The sequence below is a fragment of the Tachysurus vachellii genome, chromosome 22 (genome assembly GCF_030014155.1).
Source record: "Tachysurus vachellii isolate PV-2020 chromosome 22, HZAU_Pvac_v1, whole genome shotgun sequence".
NCBI lineage: Eukaryota > Metazoa > Chordata > Actinopteri > Siluriformes > Bagridae > Tachysurus > Tachysurus vachellii.
In genome coordinates, this window is record NC_083481.1 from 14,520,210 (window position 1) to 14,543,564 (window position 23,355).

Here is a 23,355-nt window from a genome sequence, read left to right on the forward strand (position 1 = left end):
CTAATTAACGCCTTCAGACCATGTGTGAAATTGTAGGAACGTCTACTGGCAACTTCAAAGTGCAGCGATTGATGCCTTGCAAAGATAAAATCATATGCGTGAACATAGCATTAGCCTGGAATAACATAGGATAAGCATCACATATCGTGTGTGTGGGTCTAACACGCCAGATTCTGTCGGCAAATTGACCATCAAAAAATAAACATGCACAAGTATAACAGGGCCAAGGAAGGAGGACAGAGTTTATGTTGGACTATAAATGCATACAAGTGGTAATGTAACCAGATTGAATATGAGCTATTAGACAGCAGTACAGCATATGTACAACAATCAAAAGGCATACAAAATTAAAAATACAAGATAAAAAATATATAAATAAGTGATATCTGAAATTGTATTTTTTTTTTTAGCATTTTCCTGAATGTTCTGAATGGAGATGTGTCCATGCATTTATTTTCCCTGACATTTCTTTTGGAGGATGTCAGTGGTAACAGACTGTGAAGGTCAGTCCTGATCTCTCTACCCCAGTCACTGAATCCAGCTCCTCCTGGGGGATCCCCAGATATTCCCAGGACATCTGTTAAATATAATCTCTCCAGCTGGTCCTGGCTTTGCCTCAAGAACCTGATACAGCTCTAATGGCTATAAGTTGCCCAGACCACCTTCACTGACTTCTACTGAAGTAGCAGCAGATCTAATCCGAGGTTCTCCTGAATCTCGAGAGAGTAAACCAGAAACCCTGTGGAGAACCTCATTTCCATTACCTGTTCTTACAAACTTTTTCTGTTGGTCATCACCCACAGCTCAGTCTGTAACATGACCAGGACACATAGCGCTTGTGTGCTATTGTGTATATAAATATATATATATAGTATAGCACACAAGCAAAAGCACATTAGTATTCGATGATTTAATTCTTCTTCAACTCTGCCGTTGTCAGCCGTTTTATCTGTCGTATGCTAATCCATTTTTATCCATCTTATGCTGTCCTTTATTTGTTTATTTCTTATATATATTTTTTTTTTTCCCCAGATTTTCTCCCATGTTTAGCCTTGGCCAGTTTTCACCCACCTGGTTGGTCTCCCAGTACCATATATCAGACAGCCACATGTTTTCAAACTTAACCCACTCAGAGGACATGAACTCGCAAACACTCAGGAATGGTTATTGTCCCTGTGGTTGATAGAAGAGTGTTAGTAAAATAACATTACATTTTGTGCTGTTCTCTGCAGATCCGCTCAGACCAGGATAAAGAGATTGAAATCCGGTACAGCATAACGGGAGCTGGAGCTGATCAGCCGCCAAGTGATGTCTACATCATCGACCCCATCACCGGGAAAATGTCCGTCACCAAACCGCTGGACAGAGAAGACCGAGCCTCCTACCATGTAAGTTGTCATCATATCAGACTACGTCTTCTGTATATACAGTACACACACTCACACCCAGTCACACACAAAGCTTCTGTCCTACTTGAAATATATATATTAGCATATACAGTATATAGCACACAAGCACACGCATTCTTTTAAGATACCCACCAATACATATGCATACTAATTACTTAATGCTGATTCTTGCGAGCAAAAAAAAGTGTTTTTTGCACTATTTGCACTTTTGACGGTGGATATTCCTCATGATATATTTTGCTCTCTATATCTTTCTGTCTCTATTTCTCTTTTCAGAGTTATCAGGTTCAATATCATTAGTGTATATCTGTGTGTGTGTGTTCAACTGATTCACTCAGCTGATTTGCTGTTCACCCAGGCGAGATAGTGGAGGAGAAGTAAACCCCAAGTGAGCTAAGCAATCAGACAACACTCTAAAATATTAAAATAGCTTGGTGCAGAAGGGAACATTACAGGGACTATTTCTTCCAATCATATGCAGCGTCATAATGTACAATATTCATTGTATGGAAGATGCTGAGGATAAACTTTATATGAACCTTTCTTTTTTCTGAGTCGGGGATGGATTTATGTGCCATGTACAGTACACAAATACTGTAGCCAGTAACTTTCAACCCCTGCTAGTCATATATGCATCTTGAAATTGAACCATGTTCAAGATATGTTGTTTTAAGTTAAAACGATGGAACTTTATTGTTAGAAATACAGACTGCTGCCTCCTTGTGGTGTGCAGACTTGCAGTATGTCTTTCACAGCGTGTATGCACATGTTGGCGGTTTTTCTGCTAGGTCTAAGCAGCAGTTCATCAGTTTCAGCATATCCCTTCCGCTCGACAGCTCTCCGACCCAACAAAAGACAAAGTTGTTTTGTTGCTTGCGAAGCAAAATTGCTTTAATAAAGGGAATTGAATGCAGAGAAAACAAAAAGGAACACGTCTCTGAGTGTGGCATTTCTGCCGGTGCCTTTAGTGTGGAACTTCTCTGTTTAGATTTGTGCTCTGCCTTTAAATAATGTGGTGAGATAACAAGAAAAAGCAGGTGAAAATTGCTCTGGAAAAGCAGCCTTTTAGGCAGTTAATCACTTATATGAGCCTCATTGGCAGCGTGCGGATGATAACGAGAGAGCGGGAGAGAGGGGGCGAGAGATTACTCTTGTTGACTTGTCAGGGGTAATGAGTATGTGTGTCAGTCTGTTCTGACTCAGCTGGGAAAACAAATAACAGTGTGACCCTGCCCTCCACGTGCCTCTGTGTCTGCCATACTGACACAAATCAAGCCGAGAATGAGCCCTCGGTTACCCTCTCTGTCATAACACACAAACACACACACACACACACACACACATGTGCTGCAAAATGGAGCCTGTTTAGCAAGCTGAATGCGAAAGAATTCATTCATAAATTGTTCACAAGAGCATTTAAACAGGAAATGTATTCATGAACCCACTTAGTTAAAAAAAAATAGAGCTATCCTCAGAGAGCTCCTGAGATTATGTAGATGGAGATATACCTTGTGAACCTTCAAAATCATATAATTGGTAGATATACTGTATATACAGAATATCTGTATACGGATTATAAAATCACTCTTAATGACTCGACTCCAAATGAAATCTATAAATGGAGATAAATCTAACCAGCAGGACAAAAGTCCACATATATTCTGATGTATTGTACACCAACATCTCCGAAACAGAGCCAAAAGGCCGTAGCAGCAAAAATTATATACTGTAATTTGTCTCTATGACATTTCTGCTCTGTGTCGAAGATGCTTAAATTTACATGGCATTTATTACAATTATAACATACAGATGTTAGAACATCAGGAACGTAATCCCTACACGATATAGACTCAAATATCTTACCATAGAGACAAAGTGAAGGCCAGATTTTTTTTAGACCAGATTTTTATAATAGACCAGATTTTTAAAAGCCCTCCTAATTTTTATTTTAGTTTTATTGACCAACCAATCACAGTCTTCAAAAGAATGTGTCATACCCAGTAACAGGGTTAAGCCCCGCCTCCTCTCTAATGTAAAAGTTGTTGTGGTAGCCTAGAGGTTAAGGTGTTGGGCTACCAATTCGGAAGGTTGTGAGCTTGCTTCCTATGTCCACCAAGCTGCCACTGCTGGGCCCCTGAGCAAGGCCCTTAACCCTCAATTGCTCAGATGTATAAAAAAAAAAACGAGATAAAAAAAGTCACTCTGGATAAGGGCTTCTGCTAAATGCTGTAAATGTAATGTTGTATTTTTCTTGCTTTCTCTGTTAGATTTGTTGCTGTTAGAATTAGATCATTTCTAGGTTAGTTAGAAATGTTTAAGCTAAATTAGGAGCTCTCTGAGATCATTCTTAGAATCCTGATGAATACAAACCCTGGACATGTACTGAACTGTAACAAAAGTTAGAACTGGGTATTAAATATCAGAATAACTCCTGGATGTTATGTAGACTGTAGACACACACTTGGTAGAGGTCGTAGCCTCTCTCTCTACTTGGTGCACCTTGGCAATGACAAGGCTAAACTTGAGGAGAAAACATTTCTCACACTTCTTTTTTCCCACCATTGTGCATTGTTGTTGCTGTAAACAATTTTTAAATTCTCTTTTAAACAGTGAAACCGTTACCACATAACCTCTCTTACCACATTGAGGCGTTGTCCATTTGAAATAGAACGCCTACACACCCCTGTTAAAACCCCAGGGTTCTACCGATAAATCGTGTCTGATCTTTTTTTCACATTCAATGTGATACAGAAACCAACACACTTAAAATGAAATGAAAAAAATTATAAGATAAAATAGCTCTCTGTGATGACCTCAAACTAGTGCCTTAGTGTGAGGTGAAGAGAAGCAGCCCCATAGTATGATACCTCCACCACCATGCTTCACCATGGACAAACCTTCTACCTTGACTAGATCACATGGACTGGGGTGACAGTTTGGCACAGACATGATGAATGAGAGATTGTTGTCACATGCAGGGAGTAACCAGCACTTTAAGCCAGATATTCCTGCAGCTCTTTAATGTTAATGTTGGTCAATACTCAAATTAAAAACATGCCCGAACCTACATTCGACTATCCCCCTGGCGCAGCAGCATTTCACCACACGATTATCTCTTCTGTTTAAGACGCATAGACACTGTAACACCTTCAGCCGTTTTTAAGGAGAACACAAAAGGGAAAACTGTTTAAGTGAATTTTTTAACACTAAGGCTAACACTTTTAAGTTAAAAACCACTTGTGAACACAACACACATTTTTGCCAGTAACAGTTTGCGTCTTCTTTGGTTTATAAGGGGGAAAAAAAGGTAAATCGACCTTTATTATACAATTACAATCTAAAAATCATTCTAAAATGTTCCACTTGAACTGTGTGTCTGTCTTACAAATTATAACGAAGAAACGACTCTAAAACAAGGTTCCACAACATTAAAACCCAACTATAGATGGATAGAAATTATGACATGTTGCAGTGAGAGTCCAGTGTTATATGAGGAAGAATCTCACCATCCTACTGTTGATTATCTTCCTATAACAGTCCGGCCTGTCGTGATCTATTGCTTTCTTGACTTCCTCAGTTTGCAAACGTTTGCACTTGATTCATATAAGAGATTGTACTTGCTCTATTTCTCTCCTGCTAGAGGACTTTCCACTCGCACAAACCCCCTGTTCCAGACCTACTGTCCAGCATACTAATGAAGGCATTAAAGCCACCGATTTGCAGTCCACACACTGGGGGTCCACAGATCAAAGATGTAGGGCCTCAGACCAACAACACACTTCTGTACATCACACACACTCACACACACACACACACACACACACACACACACACACACACACACACACACACTTCCCACCCTCTTTGCCCTGTCTGCTGAATGCTGAATTCCTGTTGTGATTTCTTTGACAATGGAAAAAACTCTGTCTGTCTGCTCTCTCTCCCTCTCTCTCTCTCTCTCTCTCTCTCTCTCGTAATGTTTTCTCACACAATAGTATGAATAAAAAGATGCTTATCTGCTATTCTGAAAGCTGCTTTTAGGAATCAGACTAAAATTAATGACTGGGAAATAAAACGCGTGTGTGTCTCATTCTGCTGTCTTTCGATCCCTAACATCCTCACACACTGCATACAAAGACATCACTAGTAGAAAGGGAAATAAAGAGCATCACACACAGTGTAGTGTGTGGATTAGATGTGTGAGGGTTACAGAGCACACGCACACACATATGCATACTTTACTGATTTTCTCTGGATGTGTCTTTAATGGTTTCTTTTCACATTCAGTCTGATGAATGAAGTTTAGTGTGTGTACAGTAAATGGTCATGTACACACGCATTAACACACCTTCTGTTTCCTCCTACAGCTGAGAGCTCATGCAGTGGATGTCAATGGAAATCAGATGGAACCTCCAATCGATCTGTACATTTACGTCATCGATATGAATGACAACAGACCCGAGTTTCAGAACCAGGTCTATAATGGATCTGTTCCTGAGGTCTCCAAACCAGGTACAATCATGATGATGGTGATGATGACTGTGGTCAAGTCAAGTCAAGAAGCTTTTATTGTCATTTCAACCATATATACTGTAGCTGTTGCAGTACACAGTGAAATGAGACAACGTTTCTCCAGGATCATGGTGCTACACAAAACAAAGACAGAGCTAAGGACTTAGTAAGTTAGTCATGGCCATATAAAGTGCATCTGTGCAACCTGGTGCAAACAGTGCAGGACAAGACAAACAAGACAGTGCAAATAAAAAGTACAAGACATCACACAAAAGACAATAAAAAAAGTGGTGAGGATGATGGTATTGATAAAAATGATGGTAATGAAGATGATGATGGTGATTGTGATGAAGTTGATGGTGATGAAAATGGTGGTGGTGTCGACGCTGGTGACATCAGGGGTAGTGATAATTGTTTTGATGACGAAGATGATGGTGGTGGTGTTGACGCTGGTGATGCTGGTGACATCAGGAGTATGTGTGTGTGTGGTTCATTTAACTGATTTTTTTAAAATCACACAATAGAAGCAGTAATTTCTTTGTTAAGGTTAGTGATGCTATATTCAAGCTGTTGATGTTGAATAATGCATTAAATAATTTCAGATGAAGAAATCCTTACATAAAACATTATCTAGATTGATAGATAGATAGATAGATAGATAGATAGATAGATAGATAGATAGATAGATAGATAGATAGATAGATAGATATAAATGTGGAATGAACACAATCAAGCAGGTTTAAAATTCAGGGAGATGGAGGAAGAGAATACAGTAATGCAATAAATGCAATATTTTATTTTATTTTATTTCACTGACACACTTCTTTTGGACATTTTTAATAAAATCTTTGCACTTTCAGACGATAGTGGAGTTTGATTATTTTCCTATAAGATCATCTAGAACAGAGAATGTATGTGATGAGTTTCTTTTAATTAATCAAGTGCACAGACTGCACTCATCAGGTCAAAGCCTTGCAATAACAATGCAGGCACTTTGATGATGATGATGATGATGATGAAGGTATTTTGCTGATCACGATGAGCCCTTTATCTTTGGCCCCAGAATCTCGTAATCATGTGTCCTGTCGGTCTGATTAAAGTGTAGGGTTTTTGTCTTCCCGCATGCTGTGTACTTTGAGGTCACAGCAGAGCGTCCCGAGCATCCAGTCCGACTGATCGTGTCAGGTCATCATGCCTCAGAGATGTAGGATATGGTGAGAATCATTATGTCTTTACAGTTTGGACTGTATGAGAAAACTCCATTCTCCTGAGGATGTGTAAACAAGAAGTACGAGAGAGAAAGAAAACAATTTTTCGCCCTCTTCAGCAGAGCGTGTATTTGCAACATGCTATCTGACCACTTCTGCTAATTAGCCTAGAAAAGCATCGGCGTCTCCTTGTGCTTTTGTAATCCAAAAAAAAAAAAACCCAGTTCCACGACTCCTCTCAAGCTCAATCCAATCTCTTTCTGAGGATTCAAGCCAAAACAGCGTAGACAGGTGAAAGGCACAAGCATGACCCGTGAGGTACTTTGGCCAGATTGTTCTGTTCTCTGTTCATTCACGTGATTTGAATCTCTCAAAGGATTTTTGGAAAAGGAGCTTAACCAACACAATCATATCAAATTCTCTTGGAGGTGAAAAGACCACGGTGAAAGCAGAGCATGCTGGGAACAGGGCTTATCACTTTCCACACATGTACTGTATATTCAATTATCGCCACAAGCCATCAGTGGAATGTAGCACTAAATGCCTCTTTACAGATATTTCTTTTTTTTTTTCTTATGAGCAAAGCTCCCATTGGGAGACACATACAGATTAATTGAATCTTGCCTCTCCTAGCTTGTACCTCGGCAATCACTGAATTACTGTACCGGCTAATCCAATTTACTTCAAATCCAGGCCGAGTCATGATCCAGACTTGGCACATATTAAAATAGAGCCTGTGTGTGTGTGTGTGTGTGTGTGTGTGTGTGTGTGTGTGTGTTACATGTGTGTGGTCCTGGACGACGATGATGATGATGTTCATCCATATGCTATTAACCTTTTCACAAAAGAGTTACTTTTACTTTTGTCGTCAACTTGATCCATTTATACTGAAGTGTCAGGAGGAAAAGTGTTTTCCCTCCATTATGTGTTTAGCCATTTTATGCAAATCAGCCTGTAAAAAAATTTTTTTAAAAGCAAGCAGTTAAGAGATATTTGCATAAATTATCAAACACTCGAGGCTTTCACACAGCACCATTAAGCTGTTCATGTAACAGAACCACCGAGTGTGTATTAATAATATCCTGACATTATTGTATAAAGTGAGTCATGTGGGCTGTAACCCAATATGAACACATTACTCACACAAGGAACACATCATGTCTTCTAAATGGATTTAAGTACAGATACAAATAGGAGGTATACTATTCCTCTTTCTTTCTTTTTTCTTTTTTTTTTTTGTTATAAAAGCTTACAGAAAGGTTCTCTGAGTATCTGTTTGCATGTAGTAGGACTGTTGAAGCGTCAGAGACAGGAATCACACACAGTGCTGACAGTGCTGGCATTTCTACCTGCAGGGATATAGTTGTACGGTTCATACAGTATTTAACTAGTTTTCTAGGCCACACCTACTCTGGGTTTAGATACAGATACAAATATTTGGAGCATGAAACAGATCCAGGTAGTGACATTGTGTTCCACCTCGGATCCGTATGACATTTGAAATGATTTTCTACATTTTCTACACTTTAGCGAGCCGTCCTTTCTGGAACATCGTGTTTACTTTGCCGAGACGTGACTCTCAGACTCGACTCTGTTCTCGCAATCTGCTGAATGACCCTCAAAGCAGGGTTCCTCTCAGGCCTTATTGAAGTAAAAAGCCAAGCAGACTTGGGTACCCAATTTTTCCTGGTGAAAGTGGAGTGGCGGGGGAAAGTTTGCAAACATTACAAGAGGAGGTTTAAGCGCTTTTTCCCCCAGGCCGTCAGAGCCAATGGCTTCATTACGCTTTCACGACTGCTCTCTGGAGAAGAGGAAAATGGGGGATGAAGATGGATGAGAGCAAGCTGGAGAGAAAAACAGACGCAAAGATGTTTCAATTGGCTTAATGGACGCGGAGCGAGGCTCGGCCCCTGGCTCCTTTTGCAGGAGAGCCCATTTGCCTTATTATGGTCCTCAAAGGAGCTGTAGCAGCAGCACAATCCCACGCTGAAAGATTTACAGGATGGAGAAGGGTAAAGACCGGACACAGCATCCTCAAATAGTGCAGACATGGCTGCTGGCTTTAAGGAATGCCTAAGTGGTTTTTGCAGCTCATCAATTTGAGCCACTTGAGGGCTGAGAGCTTGATGTAGGTTATTTTTCTAAACAAAACTGTGGACGTGACAGAAATGATGGAGTCCATATAAGAACACTTATCATACATTTACCGTGGGAAGATGATGATGGAAAAGAGAGCAGATATTTTCTTCAAAAAGCCCAGAAGCGTCTGGCGAACGATCATCAGAGGTCGCAATGACCAGAATTCCAACCGCAATGACGCAGAATTCGATTTAAACATTCATTAAAAGAAAAAAAATAAACAATTTTCAGGTTGCATTCGTAACTAGTGCTCCTGGGATTAGACTCCAGATTCACCTTGATCCTGACCAGAATGATGTGCATTAATAAATACTAATATTTTATTTCAAACCAATAACGTTTAAACATTTCATCTTCAATTCTCAAACTGGACGGCTCTGTTTTCTCTCCAAACTGCTAATGACTATAATAAACAATAATAATATTGGTCACAACAAATGTTTGTCTAAATCTTGCTTGGCAAAGAATTCAATTTAGCTAGCTAATGTTACTCACAGTTACATGAATGATTTGTTTTTAAAAACCAAGAGGTGAAATTAAACCCGATTAATGCCTTCTTATATTGTCAAAGAAATTCTTCTGGTTGCTTTCCCAAAATCTTTTGAAAGTCACATTCTGATCCTGTCCAAACATTTTCCCATCTTTCTTTTTTTTTTTTTTTTTAACCAAGTGTTTTTGTATCCATATTCATTCTTCTTTGTGTGCTTGAACATCAATTTCCTGTCTTCTTAAATTAGCATCTCAATTTAAGTCAAACCCCAATTACGTTTCTGAATGCGTTTCGAATTAAACGCTCGGAGGTTAACTGTTTTCTGCGTCACTTTATCTCCTACCCACTCAGACTGAATAATCTGTGTACAGAATTCCACGCATTGAAAATTGAAAGTGACATTTGACATTCAATTCATCTGTCCCTCTTTCTGCTGCTCTCTTTTATGGCTTCTATGACTTTGACAGGCAATCAAGCGAGTTGCTACATACCCAACCTCCTTCTCTTTCAGTTTCGCTTTTTTGGTTGTTCGTATTAATGTAGCCGCATCAGAAGAAGCCATAATTGTTTTTCATGCTCTGTCTTTGTTCTCTCGTCTCCTCTGGTTTGGTGTCGGATCCTGCTCAGAAATGTAATGAAGTTTGAAATAGAACCCTCAGCCTTGATTATCCCTTCATAGGTGTTTTGTCATGGAAATGATGGCACCATTTCCTAGCAATTACTCCAGATCCAGTGCCTCCAGTTAGTTAGTCATTTAAGCTCTAAACCAGTATCTGCTAAAACAGCCCCACACGGCAGCTCAAAAGTGTTATCAAGAGCTGGATCAGTTTTCAGGCAGAAGATTTGAGCAGATGGCTGTGAGTTCAAATCCCAGAACTGACAGAAAGCAATTTCTTTCTACTTACATTTACTTGTATTGTTTATATTCAGACATGCCATCCTTTATCCGTTTTTCTTTCCCTCAGTATAAGAATCTGAAATGATTGATGTTCTCTTGGCTGTCAACCGTCCCAGTGAAAGCTCCGCCCCTTTTTACCATCTCACATTAGTAATCTTTTCATCAGCACTTTTTTCTCTTCTCAAAGCCAACTTCCCACTTGAAGGATCCTCGCTTTACGTCAACATAGTATAGAGAACGGTTTGAAGTCATTTATGTGAAATCAGAGTAATCAGAGTATGTTTCAGTGTGAAATTCTTTCTTCTCATATCCCAACTTTGGTAGTCAGGGGTCAGCCATGATAGAGCGCCACTGGAGCAGTGAGGGTTAAGGGCCTTGCTCAAGGGCCCAACAGCGGCAGCTTGGTAGTGCTAGGGGGTTTGAACCCCGATCCTCCGATCAACAACTCAGAGCATTAACCGCTTGAACCACCACTGCCCCAAATCAACTATATGTATTAATGGGTGAAATTTGGATACCACATTTTAAGCTAAAAATGGTCAAATAGGGCTAGTTCTGGAAAAAGAAAAAACACAATCTCAAATCATTTAATGGTGATGATGATTAGAAACATATTGAGATAATTATACGAGGGTCATTAAGCACATGATTTGTTAAAGGACAATATAAAACAGTATGGTATCAAGTTTTTACATGAAGATAGAGGGAGAGGTCCAGTACCTAATCCTGGGAGTTTCCTGGTTTAAACTCCGAATGGCCAGCGGGAAGAAGCTTCTCCTCATTCTCTCTGTGTTTGCTTTCAAGGTTTCCCTGAACGCAACAAAGAAACGAGTCCATTGTTGGGATGGCTGAGGTCCCTTACAATCTTCCTGGCCCTGGTCCTGCAAGAAACACCACCTCTATCCTTTACTTCTGTAACTTTTAATATGGACCTAGCCATACAAGTTCTTTCGAATTTGTCTGCAAAATATCAGTTTGGTCTTTAACTTTATAAAGTCTGTAACTTTTGTGGAGTTCTTCATAATTCGAAACCAGTTGATAGACGTTTGAACAAATTTTGACCAGGTTTATCAGCCTCACACGGTTGTAATGTTTAATGTTTTGCGAGCGCCGACGTGCAGCCTGCCATTTAGAAAGATCGCTGATAGGGTTTGTTTTTGGAGGCGACAGGCTACTTGGAGGCCACTGATAGAGAACTAGCAAGTGGCTAGAACATAACATCAACAGAATGGCATTAGCGAAGAGCGACAGAGTGACATTTCGCCCACGTCAGGGGAAATAGCGAGGTTTATTCCTGGGTGTACGTGCACAGAGGGACCGTAATTGCTCGCCCACATTTGAGATGGCGGGTGACAAGCTTGTCGAAATCAATAATCATGTTTTAGGGGTTAAAGGCCATGAAGTGCACTGCCCACACACAACATTGAGTCATGCACAAATTGCTGTGTTTACATTGAAGAAGAACACCTGGCAAGTGAAGGCTCATTAAGTCTGGTGTGTTAATGGGGTGAGCGATTGGACATATCCATGAGGCCCTTATTAACAAACTCGGAATCAATTTAAAGTGTGCTGATGGTCAAAACTTGAGGCTGGAGCGGAGAATTTTGTAGTAAGGAAAACAAGCAGTGTCAAAGGTCAGAAGAATTTTAACAGTTTATTTGCTGTTTTGAGAATCTTAAGCTGACTCTTCGAGCCCCTAATTTCCAAATCAGACGAGATTAGAAATGACATATGCTTGCATTGATTGTGTCTGGTAATAATTAGTCATTTCTACACTGTCAAAGAGCCAGAAATTACATTTTGCCAGTGATTCATGCAAACGAATATGTATTCATGTGTCACACTAGACATGAAAATGGAATGAGTCATTTTGCTAGCGATTCACTCAACAGATTCACTCATTCACCGTTTGTACGTCTCTCTACAGGAACGTCAGTGATGCGTGTTACGGCGATCGATGCCGACGACAGTACGATGCCCAACGGCCTTGTGCACTACAGGATCCTGAACCAGAGTCCACACATCCCCATTCCCAACATGTTCACCATCAACGGAGCTACGGGCGAGATCAGCACCATCGCAGCAGGCCTGGACAGAGAGGTGCACTGATATTCATTTCCAGTAACACTCACAGAAAAATAAACAAGTGTGCTTGTTTCAGTGGTATTTCAGTCCAACACACAGGTTTGGTCTTGTTCATATGCGCTGGAGAGAGACACGTTTGTTCAAATACAAGTTATTAAGCATAAAGATGTTGAATTAGGAACAATACAGGAACACGCCTCCTAATTAAAGGCTGAAAATAAAACAAAATAAAGGTACACACAGACCTGTGAGAGCAACCAAGACCAGACTTCTGTGCCAGACTTGTATGTCTGAAGGGTTGTGTACTTAATTGAAAAATGTTTTTTACACGTAATTCATTTAGACCATGATGTTGTTGCTTTAGAGCTTACTGACTGACTGTAACACAAAGTAAGCCTCAGTATAAGTACATAGCAAACTTACTGGATTTGGCTGGAAGACAACATAGAGACATAAAATACTTTTTTTATTTTTTATAATTAGTACATTATTACACTGTCAGTCATACATTGTCAGTACGTTATTATTATCATACTTACATTGTCAGTACTTTATTATTAGCATACTTATATTGTCAGTACTTTATTATTAGCATACTTACATTATCAGTACTTTATTATTAGCAAAGTTACATTATCAGTACATTATTATTAGCATACTTACATTGTCAGTACTTTATTATTAGCATACTTACATTATCAGTACTTTATTATTAGCAAAGTTACATTATCAGTACATTATTATTAGCATACTTACATTGTCAGTACTTTATTATTAGCATACTTACATTGTCAGTACTTTATTATTAGCATACTTACATTGTCAGTACTTTATTATTAGCATACTTACATTATCAGTACTTTATTATTAGCATACTTACATTATCAGTACTTTATTATTAGCATACTTACATTGTCAGTACTTTATTATTAGCATACTTACATTATCAGTACTTTATTATTAGCAAAGTTACATTATCAGTACTTTATCATTAGCATACTTACATTGTCAGTACTTTATTATTAGCATACTTACATTATCAGTACTTTATCTTTAGCATACTTACATTGTCAGTACTTTATTATTAGCATACTTACATTGTCAGTACATTATTATTAGCATACTTACATTATCAGTACTTTATTATTAGCATACTTACATTGTCAGTACTTTATCATTAGCATACTTACATTGTCAGTACTTTATTATTAGCATACTTACATTGTCAGTACTTTATTATTAGCATACTTACATTGTCAGTACTTTATTATTAGCATACTTACATTATCAGTACTTTATTATTAGCATACTTACATTATCAGTACTTTTAGCATTCTTACATTGTCGGTACTTTATTATTAGCATACTTACATTGTCAGTACTTTATTATTAGCATACTTACATTGTCAGTACTTTATTATTAGCATACTTACATTATCAGTACTTTATTATTAGCATACTTACATTATCAGTACTTTATTATTAGCATACTTACATTATCAGTACTTTTAGCATTCTTACATTGTCGGTACTTTATTATTAGCATACTTACATTATCAGTACTTTATTATTAGCATACTTACATTATCAGTACTTTTAGCATTCTTACATTGTCGGTACTTTATTATTAGCATACTTACATTGTCAGTACTTTATTATTAGCATACTTACATTATCAGTACTTTTAGCATTCTTACATTATCAGTACTTTATTATTAGCATACTTACATTATCAGTACTTTTAGCATTCTTACATTGTCGGTACTTTATTATTAGCATACTTACATTGTCAGTACTTTATTATTAGCATACTTACATTGTCAGTACTTTATTATTAGCATTTCTCAGAAGTTTGAGCAAGCAGGTGCCCTATGATTGGACTGCATTTGATTGCATATAAATGGAAGTGTAACAGAAGGTACATATGCTGACTCTGTCTCGAAGCGGTGCTATTCAGTTGTATGATTATCATAACATTAATTATTCAAAGCCTTACTTAAAGCAAGCCATATGAATCCTAACGAGAGCCATTTAGTTTGATTACATATGAATGAGGTCATGAGGAAAGGTCTGCATGCTACAGTAACTCTTGGCCTTACTTTAGCCTTTTTCAACTTTTCCTGCATATTAGCTCATGCAAATGTGTGTAATTTTACCTACAAGATGTGTACATCTAAGAGTGTGTGTTAATGTGTATAAGAATTTAAATAATGAATTAATTTCCATACTGGATGAGAAACTTTGCCCTCTGATTCCAAATGAAAGTCTAGCCGACGGCCAAAGCCTTGAAATGCTAAGGGCCATGTTTCTGCTCTGCTTATTATTTTTTGCCTAAAGGCTTCTCAGATCGAGCCTGTAGCTCTCCTTTATTGACATATGCTCAAATACATGCGTTAAGGGCCATGACCTCACTACCACATTCCTCTCACTCTCACTCACCTGCTCATTAGCATGTTTCTGTAATCATACACACACACACACACCTTCCTCTTACCCTTTTTTGGAGTCTAGATCTCTTTTACTGCGTACGTCTGGGCTTTACCTTTATACGTGTACAGATAGGCAAGATTTCTCATAAACCACTCGGTGCTAATGAGTGAGGTCATGCAGTGGTCAGTGTGATTGGACCTGGAGCTTTGTGCTGTCAATTTGTGCTATCTGATCCTTAGTTTCAATCAACCGGGGTCACCACTCTTACTCCATCTCTTACTCCATCTCTCTCTCTCTCTCTCTCTTTAAAATTTTAATAAGGTCAAAGACATTTTCAAAACACCAAAATGCAATATGAATATCATATCATATTTTATTGTATCATCTCTATACTGGACATTGTGTTTACTATGTTCCTTTCCTGTGTTGCTCATTATGTATATTGTTATTGATATGTTACATTACGGCATTTCCTACGGCTCAAAAATACATCGAAAATAGCTTTAGCAGAAATGAATCCTATTAAAAAGCCATTCTATTAAACAGGTTAATCGTAATAAAATCATGACCCTGTAGCATGTGAGGGGAAAAAAAGACGCTCGTAGAATTCAACATACTATAATAAGTTGTGTGCCATTCAACATTGGAATTAAGCCAGAGGTGACGACGACAAGACGAGGCTCGAGAGGAACCAAAAGGGGGCTGATTCTCTTTTGTGTAGCAACAGATGACGGTGTGCGATTATGTGCTATAATAAATTATCACTCTTCCTTTGTATACTAGAAGTAGAAGGATGTTCAGTACTGTGATGAGCAAAGGACGTTGTCATTATGATCAGAGCAGTAGTTTTTTTACATTTAAATTTACAACATCCAGGTCTGCTTACAGTATACACTAAAGAATGGATGAGTCATGGGCATGAACTATATTTTGGGAAGATGCTAATGTTTGCGTTATGACTGCACTGGAAAAAGCTCAGTGAATTTACTGAAATGAATTTCATGCATCACTTTCACGTGATGGAACTGAGTTACATGAACACAGTTTGCTTTTGTATATAAGCTGATCATGTTTTTTTAACGACCTGAATAAAACCGAGCCCTTTGCTGTCACTGAGCTCTATCGAGCACTATTCTAGTGAACATAGTGTAGTCACGTAAATTTGATTTTACTATTTTAATTGTAAACGCTGTCAAATGTAAAAAAAAAACATGAATTATGTCAAATGTTTAGATCTGACGGACCACATGTACACTGTTTAGCAGTGTGGTGTTCAGTATGTAGAGCTGCACTACGTATGTAGGTCTAGATGCTACAACTGTTCTCTTTATATCTCATGATTCAACGGAAGTAACAACCATTAATCACTCCGCCTCCCACCTGCGCCATTATGCCATAACTAGGGCACATCGGGGTGTTTACATACCGACTGTTACTGCTAATATCATGCCAACACACACACACATATACACACACAGGGTAAAGCGTGAGCAGAACGGATCACACACAGTCTCTCTTTATCAAAATGGCAGTAAAAAATATATGCAAAAGCTCCAGAACACAAAGCACCACAATTATGACAATAACCCCGTGCGGAGATAAACGAGCAGGGATGCGCATGTGCACTCATTTAATAGGACTCCCAGGAAGCCCAGAAGAGCTGGTGCTCCACTAGTGCAGTATTTAATCAAAAGCTCTGGAAATGTCAGCGTCCGCGCCACAGGACACGCCGTCAGATGGAGCTGGATACTGCAGAGAGTTTAGAGATTTATCTCACATCCACACACACACACACACACACACGTGCACACACACACACACTTGCTCATCAGGAGGAGGAAAGAGCTTTCATCAGTAGCATGATCCTAATTGGAATATTTATGCAGTAATTAGTAGGGTGAAGAAGCCCAGTGCAGAAGCGTGAGACTGCTGGGATTGGAGGATCACTGTAGTGTCATACAGGACTGATCAGAGGTGCATAGCAATTAAACCTCACGGCTAGAGAGGGGCTGACCTCTGCTCTAATCTCACTATTCGCACATATACACACACTCACACAGCGTGTTAGATGAGAATCGTTTGGAAAGTTACACACGACACCACTGTGTTTTGTTCCCGGTGTTATTTTGGGTTTAGCGAGCAGTTAGTGATGACTAGCTACAGCTTTAGGAAACGAGTCTAATGATTCTACTTGCTATCTTTTAGTAAATAAATCGTCCGATCGAGGATAATTTGATTTCATTCAAAGACACAAAGAAGCAAGGCAAGTCATCTAGTCAACTTCTAGGATGTTAGCATAGGAAGCATACTCTTGTAGAGTCCAAGACCTTTTCATTTCAAATTCTATGCTGCCTTGTTGGTTGTAACTGGTTGGTTGTAACCAAGCACCATAGCCATCACTTTCTCTTCCTGCCTTCATCAGTACCCACATTTTTATTTCGAACATAATCTAGCTAATGTAGCTAAATACAGCCATGAGGGTTAGATTAGATCTTACTTAGTGTCAAACCTACTAGCATTTCATTTCCTGTATTCTAAGTTCACAGAATTGTACCTGGCTGGAAGTTAATACTTATCGAAACTTGCTGATATTTGAAATAATTTGGATTTTTTCCATCTGTGTATTGATGTGTAGAGTTTTCATATTATATCTGCAGGACCAGTTCAACTCTTAATAGAAATAGAAAGCAGAGATTTTTGAAATAGTCAGAAAAAGTCAAACGTATAAGGAAAGGAAAGCATTTGCGCTTTGTTACGTCTCACCTCTCAGAATAAACCAACGCAGTGATTAATATCAGCAACCTCAAGCTGCACAATCCTCACGTCATACAACTCAGAATAATTTCCCTGTATAGGCATATGTTATGAGCCAGCATGCTCTTATATTTTCTAGTGGAAGCTAATGCTCTGTGCTCTCTCTGAGCTTCTAATGAGCCCCTGGCATTATCCCACCTGATTGTTTTGTTCCCTCCTCCACTGTGTGCATCTGTTAGGGGCCCTAACTGTGTGTGTCTGCAGTGTTAGTCTGAGCAGGCCAGATTGTCCAGACTGCTGCCTTTTCTTTACCTTCACTTGCCCAAGGCTGTGTGTGTGTGTCTGTGTGTGTGTGTGTGTGTGTGTGTGTGTGTGTCTGTGTGTGTGTGTGTGTGTGTGTGTGTGTGTGCTGGCTACTGATGTCAAGTCTGGGTTAGAACATGTCTGCTGTGCTACGTCTGATTAAGGAATCGATCGACACTGTGTGTGTGTGTGTGTGTGTGTGTGTACGCGAATAAAGGAGAATCAGAAGGTGGCTTTTCTCCTCCTCCTACACTCTCCCTCCCTCCTTCCTCTCCTTGTCCTTGATGGACTAAGAGTTGAAGACAGGTCAGAGCCCACTGGGCTGTGAAGTGCTTCTCATAACAGTTGACTCAAGTGCATCGAGAGCTTGAGTGTGGTTGTGTGTATGTGTGTGGTTGTGTGTTTCCATCTGCTCACTTGTGTGTATGTGTAAATGATGGTCAGTCTGTGATAGATGGGCGTTTCCATTCTCACTGTGCAGACAGACAAGGCTAAATAAAGTCATTTGGACAAACGCTGCATGTGCTCTTTCATCACACACAGTATGGCCTTCAGCACTCCTGCTGGCAGAGATTGAACACCGTGACTCCGATTCATTTTGCTGCGATTCATTTCATTAGTGAGAAAGGAAGTACAAGTATTTCATCAAAGCCTTAAAACAGACTGGTCATTATTACAATCTAGATTAAAGAAAAGGTCTGCGTTGCTGCATTTACATTCGTATTTCATTAAATAAATCAGATGAAATTGATTTTACAGCTGATTAAAGGAGCATGTGGAGATAAAGCTGCTGTTACAATTGGCCTCAATGTTTTAGTCTTCATTTATAAATGTCAGTAACCCATACAGTACAATACCATGATCACAGGAACAAAGATTTCTGTTATTTAGAGGTGAAAATGATGATTAAAACCTTGAACGTGATAAATATTACTGTACTGAGCTCATTAGCTCTTAGAGACACACACGAACACTTACTTTGATAGGGTGCCATTACTTTCATCCAAAGGGCTAATTTTCTATATATATATATATATATATATATATATATATATATATATAAAATATATATATTTCTATATATAATAAAATTCTATGTCGTATTTAATATTAAGTGGAAGCCCTATGCATTTGCAGTAAGTCGCAAATCAGTCATATCTGGTTTAAGAAATAAAATGAGGTGCGTTATAGCCGTGTTTACTAACATCCAGCAGCCAGCACCTGATCCACCTTTTCTCTTCATTCCCACAACAAAGCCCCTCCCTTTGCAGTCCAATGCAGAACGTGATGGTGCAAATGCACTCTTTAAATTCATGCAAGCAGTTAAACACCTGATTCCACACAAAGGAGCATATCAACACCTCCACTGATTCAATTTATCGCTTAAGTTTGAAATGCAGCATCGTGGCTGGATCAAAAGTTTCCTCCCACGACGGAGCCTTTGTAAACAACATCAGGGCAAATGACACAGCTAAACACCAACAGACATTTAAGTGCTATTTCTTGTCTAGCTAACAATGTCATGTAAATTATAATGTTACAGACTGGTTGAATAACAAATTACACCAGAACCTTCCAAGCAAAATAATTACCTGTCAAGCCGCAAAAGGAAGTTACGCTTTCAAGCACTTAGCCTGCTTGGTCCTGATCCTTTCTGGAAGCTTTCTTTTTCGTCTGCAGTCTTAATTTCTTTTCTTTTGTTTTGAAGTGTGTCGTCGTCGTTAAAAAACAGCAGAACCAGACATTGTGGTCAAATGTCACTGTATTCATAAGATGTATCAATATCATTTTCTATAGAAAACAACAGAAAACTTAATCACAGCTTCAGCACTGAGTATATCATTTTCATGTTTTTTTTTCCCACTCTATAGAGCTTTGTTGTACTCAAGTGCTCTGGTTGGTAATAAACCGTACATATTAATCAACCGGCTCCAGAAAAGCTTGCATGTTTGATTGCTTTAATTTTGGTTAAGCCGGATAGAGGCTCTGGCTCTTTCAGCAAGTATTCAATCAAATTCTTGCTGTTGTTTTTTTTTTAACCTCAAACTTTCAGACCTCTCTCTCGTAGCCTGTAACCCTTTCCTGAGATTATGGAAATGCTGCATTTCCTTTTCCACAGTGGTTCCTTTTCCAGCGTGTGCTGATAATCGAACCAGGTCAATCACCGTATTGGATGTTCATTTCTAATACAAACATAAGTGTTATGATTGCATTTGGTTGCTGATGGTGGAAATATACAATACAACAAGATGTTGCATTGTAAATTCATCTAGTCATTTGTAATGAATGCAGTTTTTCTTGTCCTTTGCAGAAAGTGTCTCAGTACACACTGATCATTCAGGCCACAGACATGGAAGGCAGCCTAAACTTTGGCCTCTCCAACACGGCGACTGCTCTGATCACCGTCACCGACATCAACGACAACGCGCCGGAGCTCGACGCCAAAACGGTGAGTGTGTTCCGCTTCCATATGGCATGAGATCTCAGTGCTGTTAGTGCTCTTCAAGCCTGTCATACACGCTGATATACACATTAGCCTCCAAGCAGAAGCAGGCCTGGAAGCGCTCAGTTGTACCACGAGTGTGAGAAAGAGAAGGAGTGTGAAGGGAAATTCAGGACAGGCGCATATGAAGGAGTAGAAATAGGACATGAGACGAGTTTGTGAGCTTGTTGCTGAGAGAGAGATAACACTCCGCTTCCTCATTCCTACTCGATCTCCATCCATTTTCTCTGTTTGGTGTCGGCGCCAGTTTAGCCTCAGGTGGATGTGTTTTGTCTTTAGGCGTCTGGCTCGTCTCTCTCCCTGTCGAAACTCGCATTCTCTCTGTCTCTCTCACACACACACACACACACACACACAAACACTGCTCCCATTCCTGTTTTTCACAGCGTTTGCTTCTGTCAGCCCACGTCTCTCCTCTTTCTCACACCATCCTGTCTTCTTCCGTCTCCTGTTTTTTTATTTTTATTTTCTCAGTCTCTGCACCTATGTGTCCCTCCTGTGTCTCTCCATCCTTCTGTTACCCATCCTTACCCATTTAGCGCTTACTCACCGCTAGCCTCAGGCTAATAACCCACCGTTTGGCACTGCATGATTTTAAATTATTTTTTAACTCATTTGTCTCACCTGCCACTTTAGCGTGCTTTCATCACCAACAAAAATAGCCTGCATTTTTTTGGACAGAAAATAATAGGAGTGATAGTGATAGGAGTCAAACAGTTTACTGTGCAGTGGACGCATAAGGATTTTAACATGCCTCGTGGTGTTGAATACTTTACTCATTCTTAATAAGAGTTAAATAAGACACACCAAAGTGCTGCTTCTCATCTCACCAAGAAACCGGACAAGCTTCCAGAAGACTTTCATTGCACCTTAACCACTGACACTTGAGGCTCCTTCCAAAACTGTTAAATAAACATCAACTTGCAGAAAGTTTCACCATATCGACAATTGATATGCATGCACTTGGCACTTCTGAACAAGCTGCTTTTATAAGAAATTAATCAACACCTTCAGACCAGTTAGAAGTGAGAACGTTTCAGTGCTGTAGAATAAAAGCACTTAGTAATCTGTGTTAACATTTTTTTTATTAAACCTCAAAATACTGTACATTAATACACTTAACACTTAAAACTCAGTGGCTCAGAATTGACCTTCCTGGCTTTCATTTCTTTAATTTTCCGTTTAGTTTCTCTGAACGATTATGAATAGTAATGGAATAATGGGCTTGAACATGACTCAATAATTGAGTCTTCAGGAAATTACAGCGTTTTTTTAAATTTTTTTTTTTTTTTTTTTATTAGAAACCAAAGAAATATGTAAGGGGCTGCTTTGAAATCAGCTAAAAGTAGAGAAGTAGGTGAACAGGTACCGGATGCAACAGAGAAAATAGTCCAGAGTCCATTGACCTCAGCCAACATTGGACACTTAATTCTGCTGTGTTCAGGGAAGCGCAAACACAGACTGAATGAGGAGCTTTTCATTCATATTACTGTACCATATACATATCCAGATATTTGATCTATTTATGTTCTATTGCAATTATCCACCATATTTTCCCTATATTCCCAAAATGTTCTATTTTAATTTATATATATATATATATATATATATATATATATATATATATATATATATATATATCTTCTTCTTCTTCTTCTTCTTCTTCTTCTTCTTCTTCTTCTACTTTCGGCTTTTCCCGTTAAGGGTCACAGCGTATCTTCAGTTTCCACCTAACTCTGTCCTCGGCATCCTCTACTCTCGCACCAGTTACTTTCATGTCCTTATTTAACACATCCATATATCTCCTCTTTAGCCTTCCTCTTGACCTCTAACCTGGCAGCTCCATCTCCAACATCCTTCTACCAATATAACCATCTCCCTCCTCCGTACATGTCTAAGCTTTCTCAGTAGTATTACTTTTTATTTATTTTTTTACCTTAGTGTTAATTGACGGCATTTTCGTACCATATCAAGGACCGTCGTAAAAAACATTCGACTACATGTAGCACCGTGTGATTGTTTATGCGACATTTGAATTCGGAGCCCAGATGATGTACATCACCTAGATGTTATCAGTAAAGATGGGAGCCTAAAAAAGACGATCTAGGGAAAGAAATCAGGCTTTGGATTTTCTACTTAATAGAAATTGGCATCTTGACTTTAATCAATATATTTCACTAAAATTGCGATAGAGATTGATTGATTTTTAACTTTCTGCAAAGTTCTGTCATAATCCTTTTCAATCACAAACTCCAGTCTCAAGATTTCCATGTTATTGCTAACCGCTTCCCCAAACTCCATTTCCCACTAACTTAACAAATTACAAGCCTTTGAGTCTCATTTTCTTCTGCTCTGTCTGACTTTGATATCTGATTTGCCCTTTAGATTGTTTGCTGAACGTATCTAATAGAACCCTGCATTTGAAACCAACACGTAGCAAATCTCTGATAATATCACGTTAGGAGGCATTTTAACAAATGTGCTGGGAAAAACATCTGAAGATAAGATATCTAACACCTTGTAAGCTGTGTGTGATCCGGTTGTTGGATCTTGGAGGCTCGGTGCTGTATGGAAACAGCCACTGGTCTAATCAGTTTGGAATATAACACATACCAGTTGTCTGA

The 23,355-nt window shown here is 39.0% G+C and overlaps 1 protein-coding gene across 1 annotated transcript in view; it reads left to right on the forward strand.

Annotated features, from left to right (window-relative positions):
• Positions 1 to 23,355, forward strand: part of cdh4 (cadherin 4, type 1, R-cadherin (retinal)) — a 180,311-nt gene that overhangs the window by 137,703 nt on the left and 19,253 nt on the right. Inside the window, exons 6-9 of the mRNA XM_060858591.1 lie at positions 1,233 to 1,388; positions 5,777 to 5,921; positions 12,584 to 12,756; positions 20,540 to 20,677. Coding sequence (XP_060714574.1) covers positions 1,233 to 1,388; positions 5,777 to 5,921; positions 12,584 to 12,756; positions 20,540 to 20,677 — 612 coding nt within the window. The remainder of the gene's footprint in view (positions 1 to 1,232; positions 1,389 to 5,776; positions 5,922 to 12,583; positions 12,757 to 20,539; positions 20,678 to 23,355) is intronic.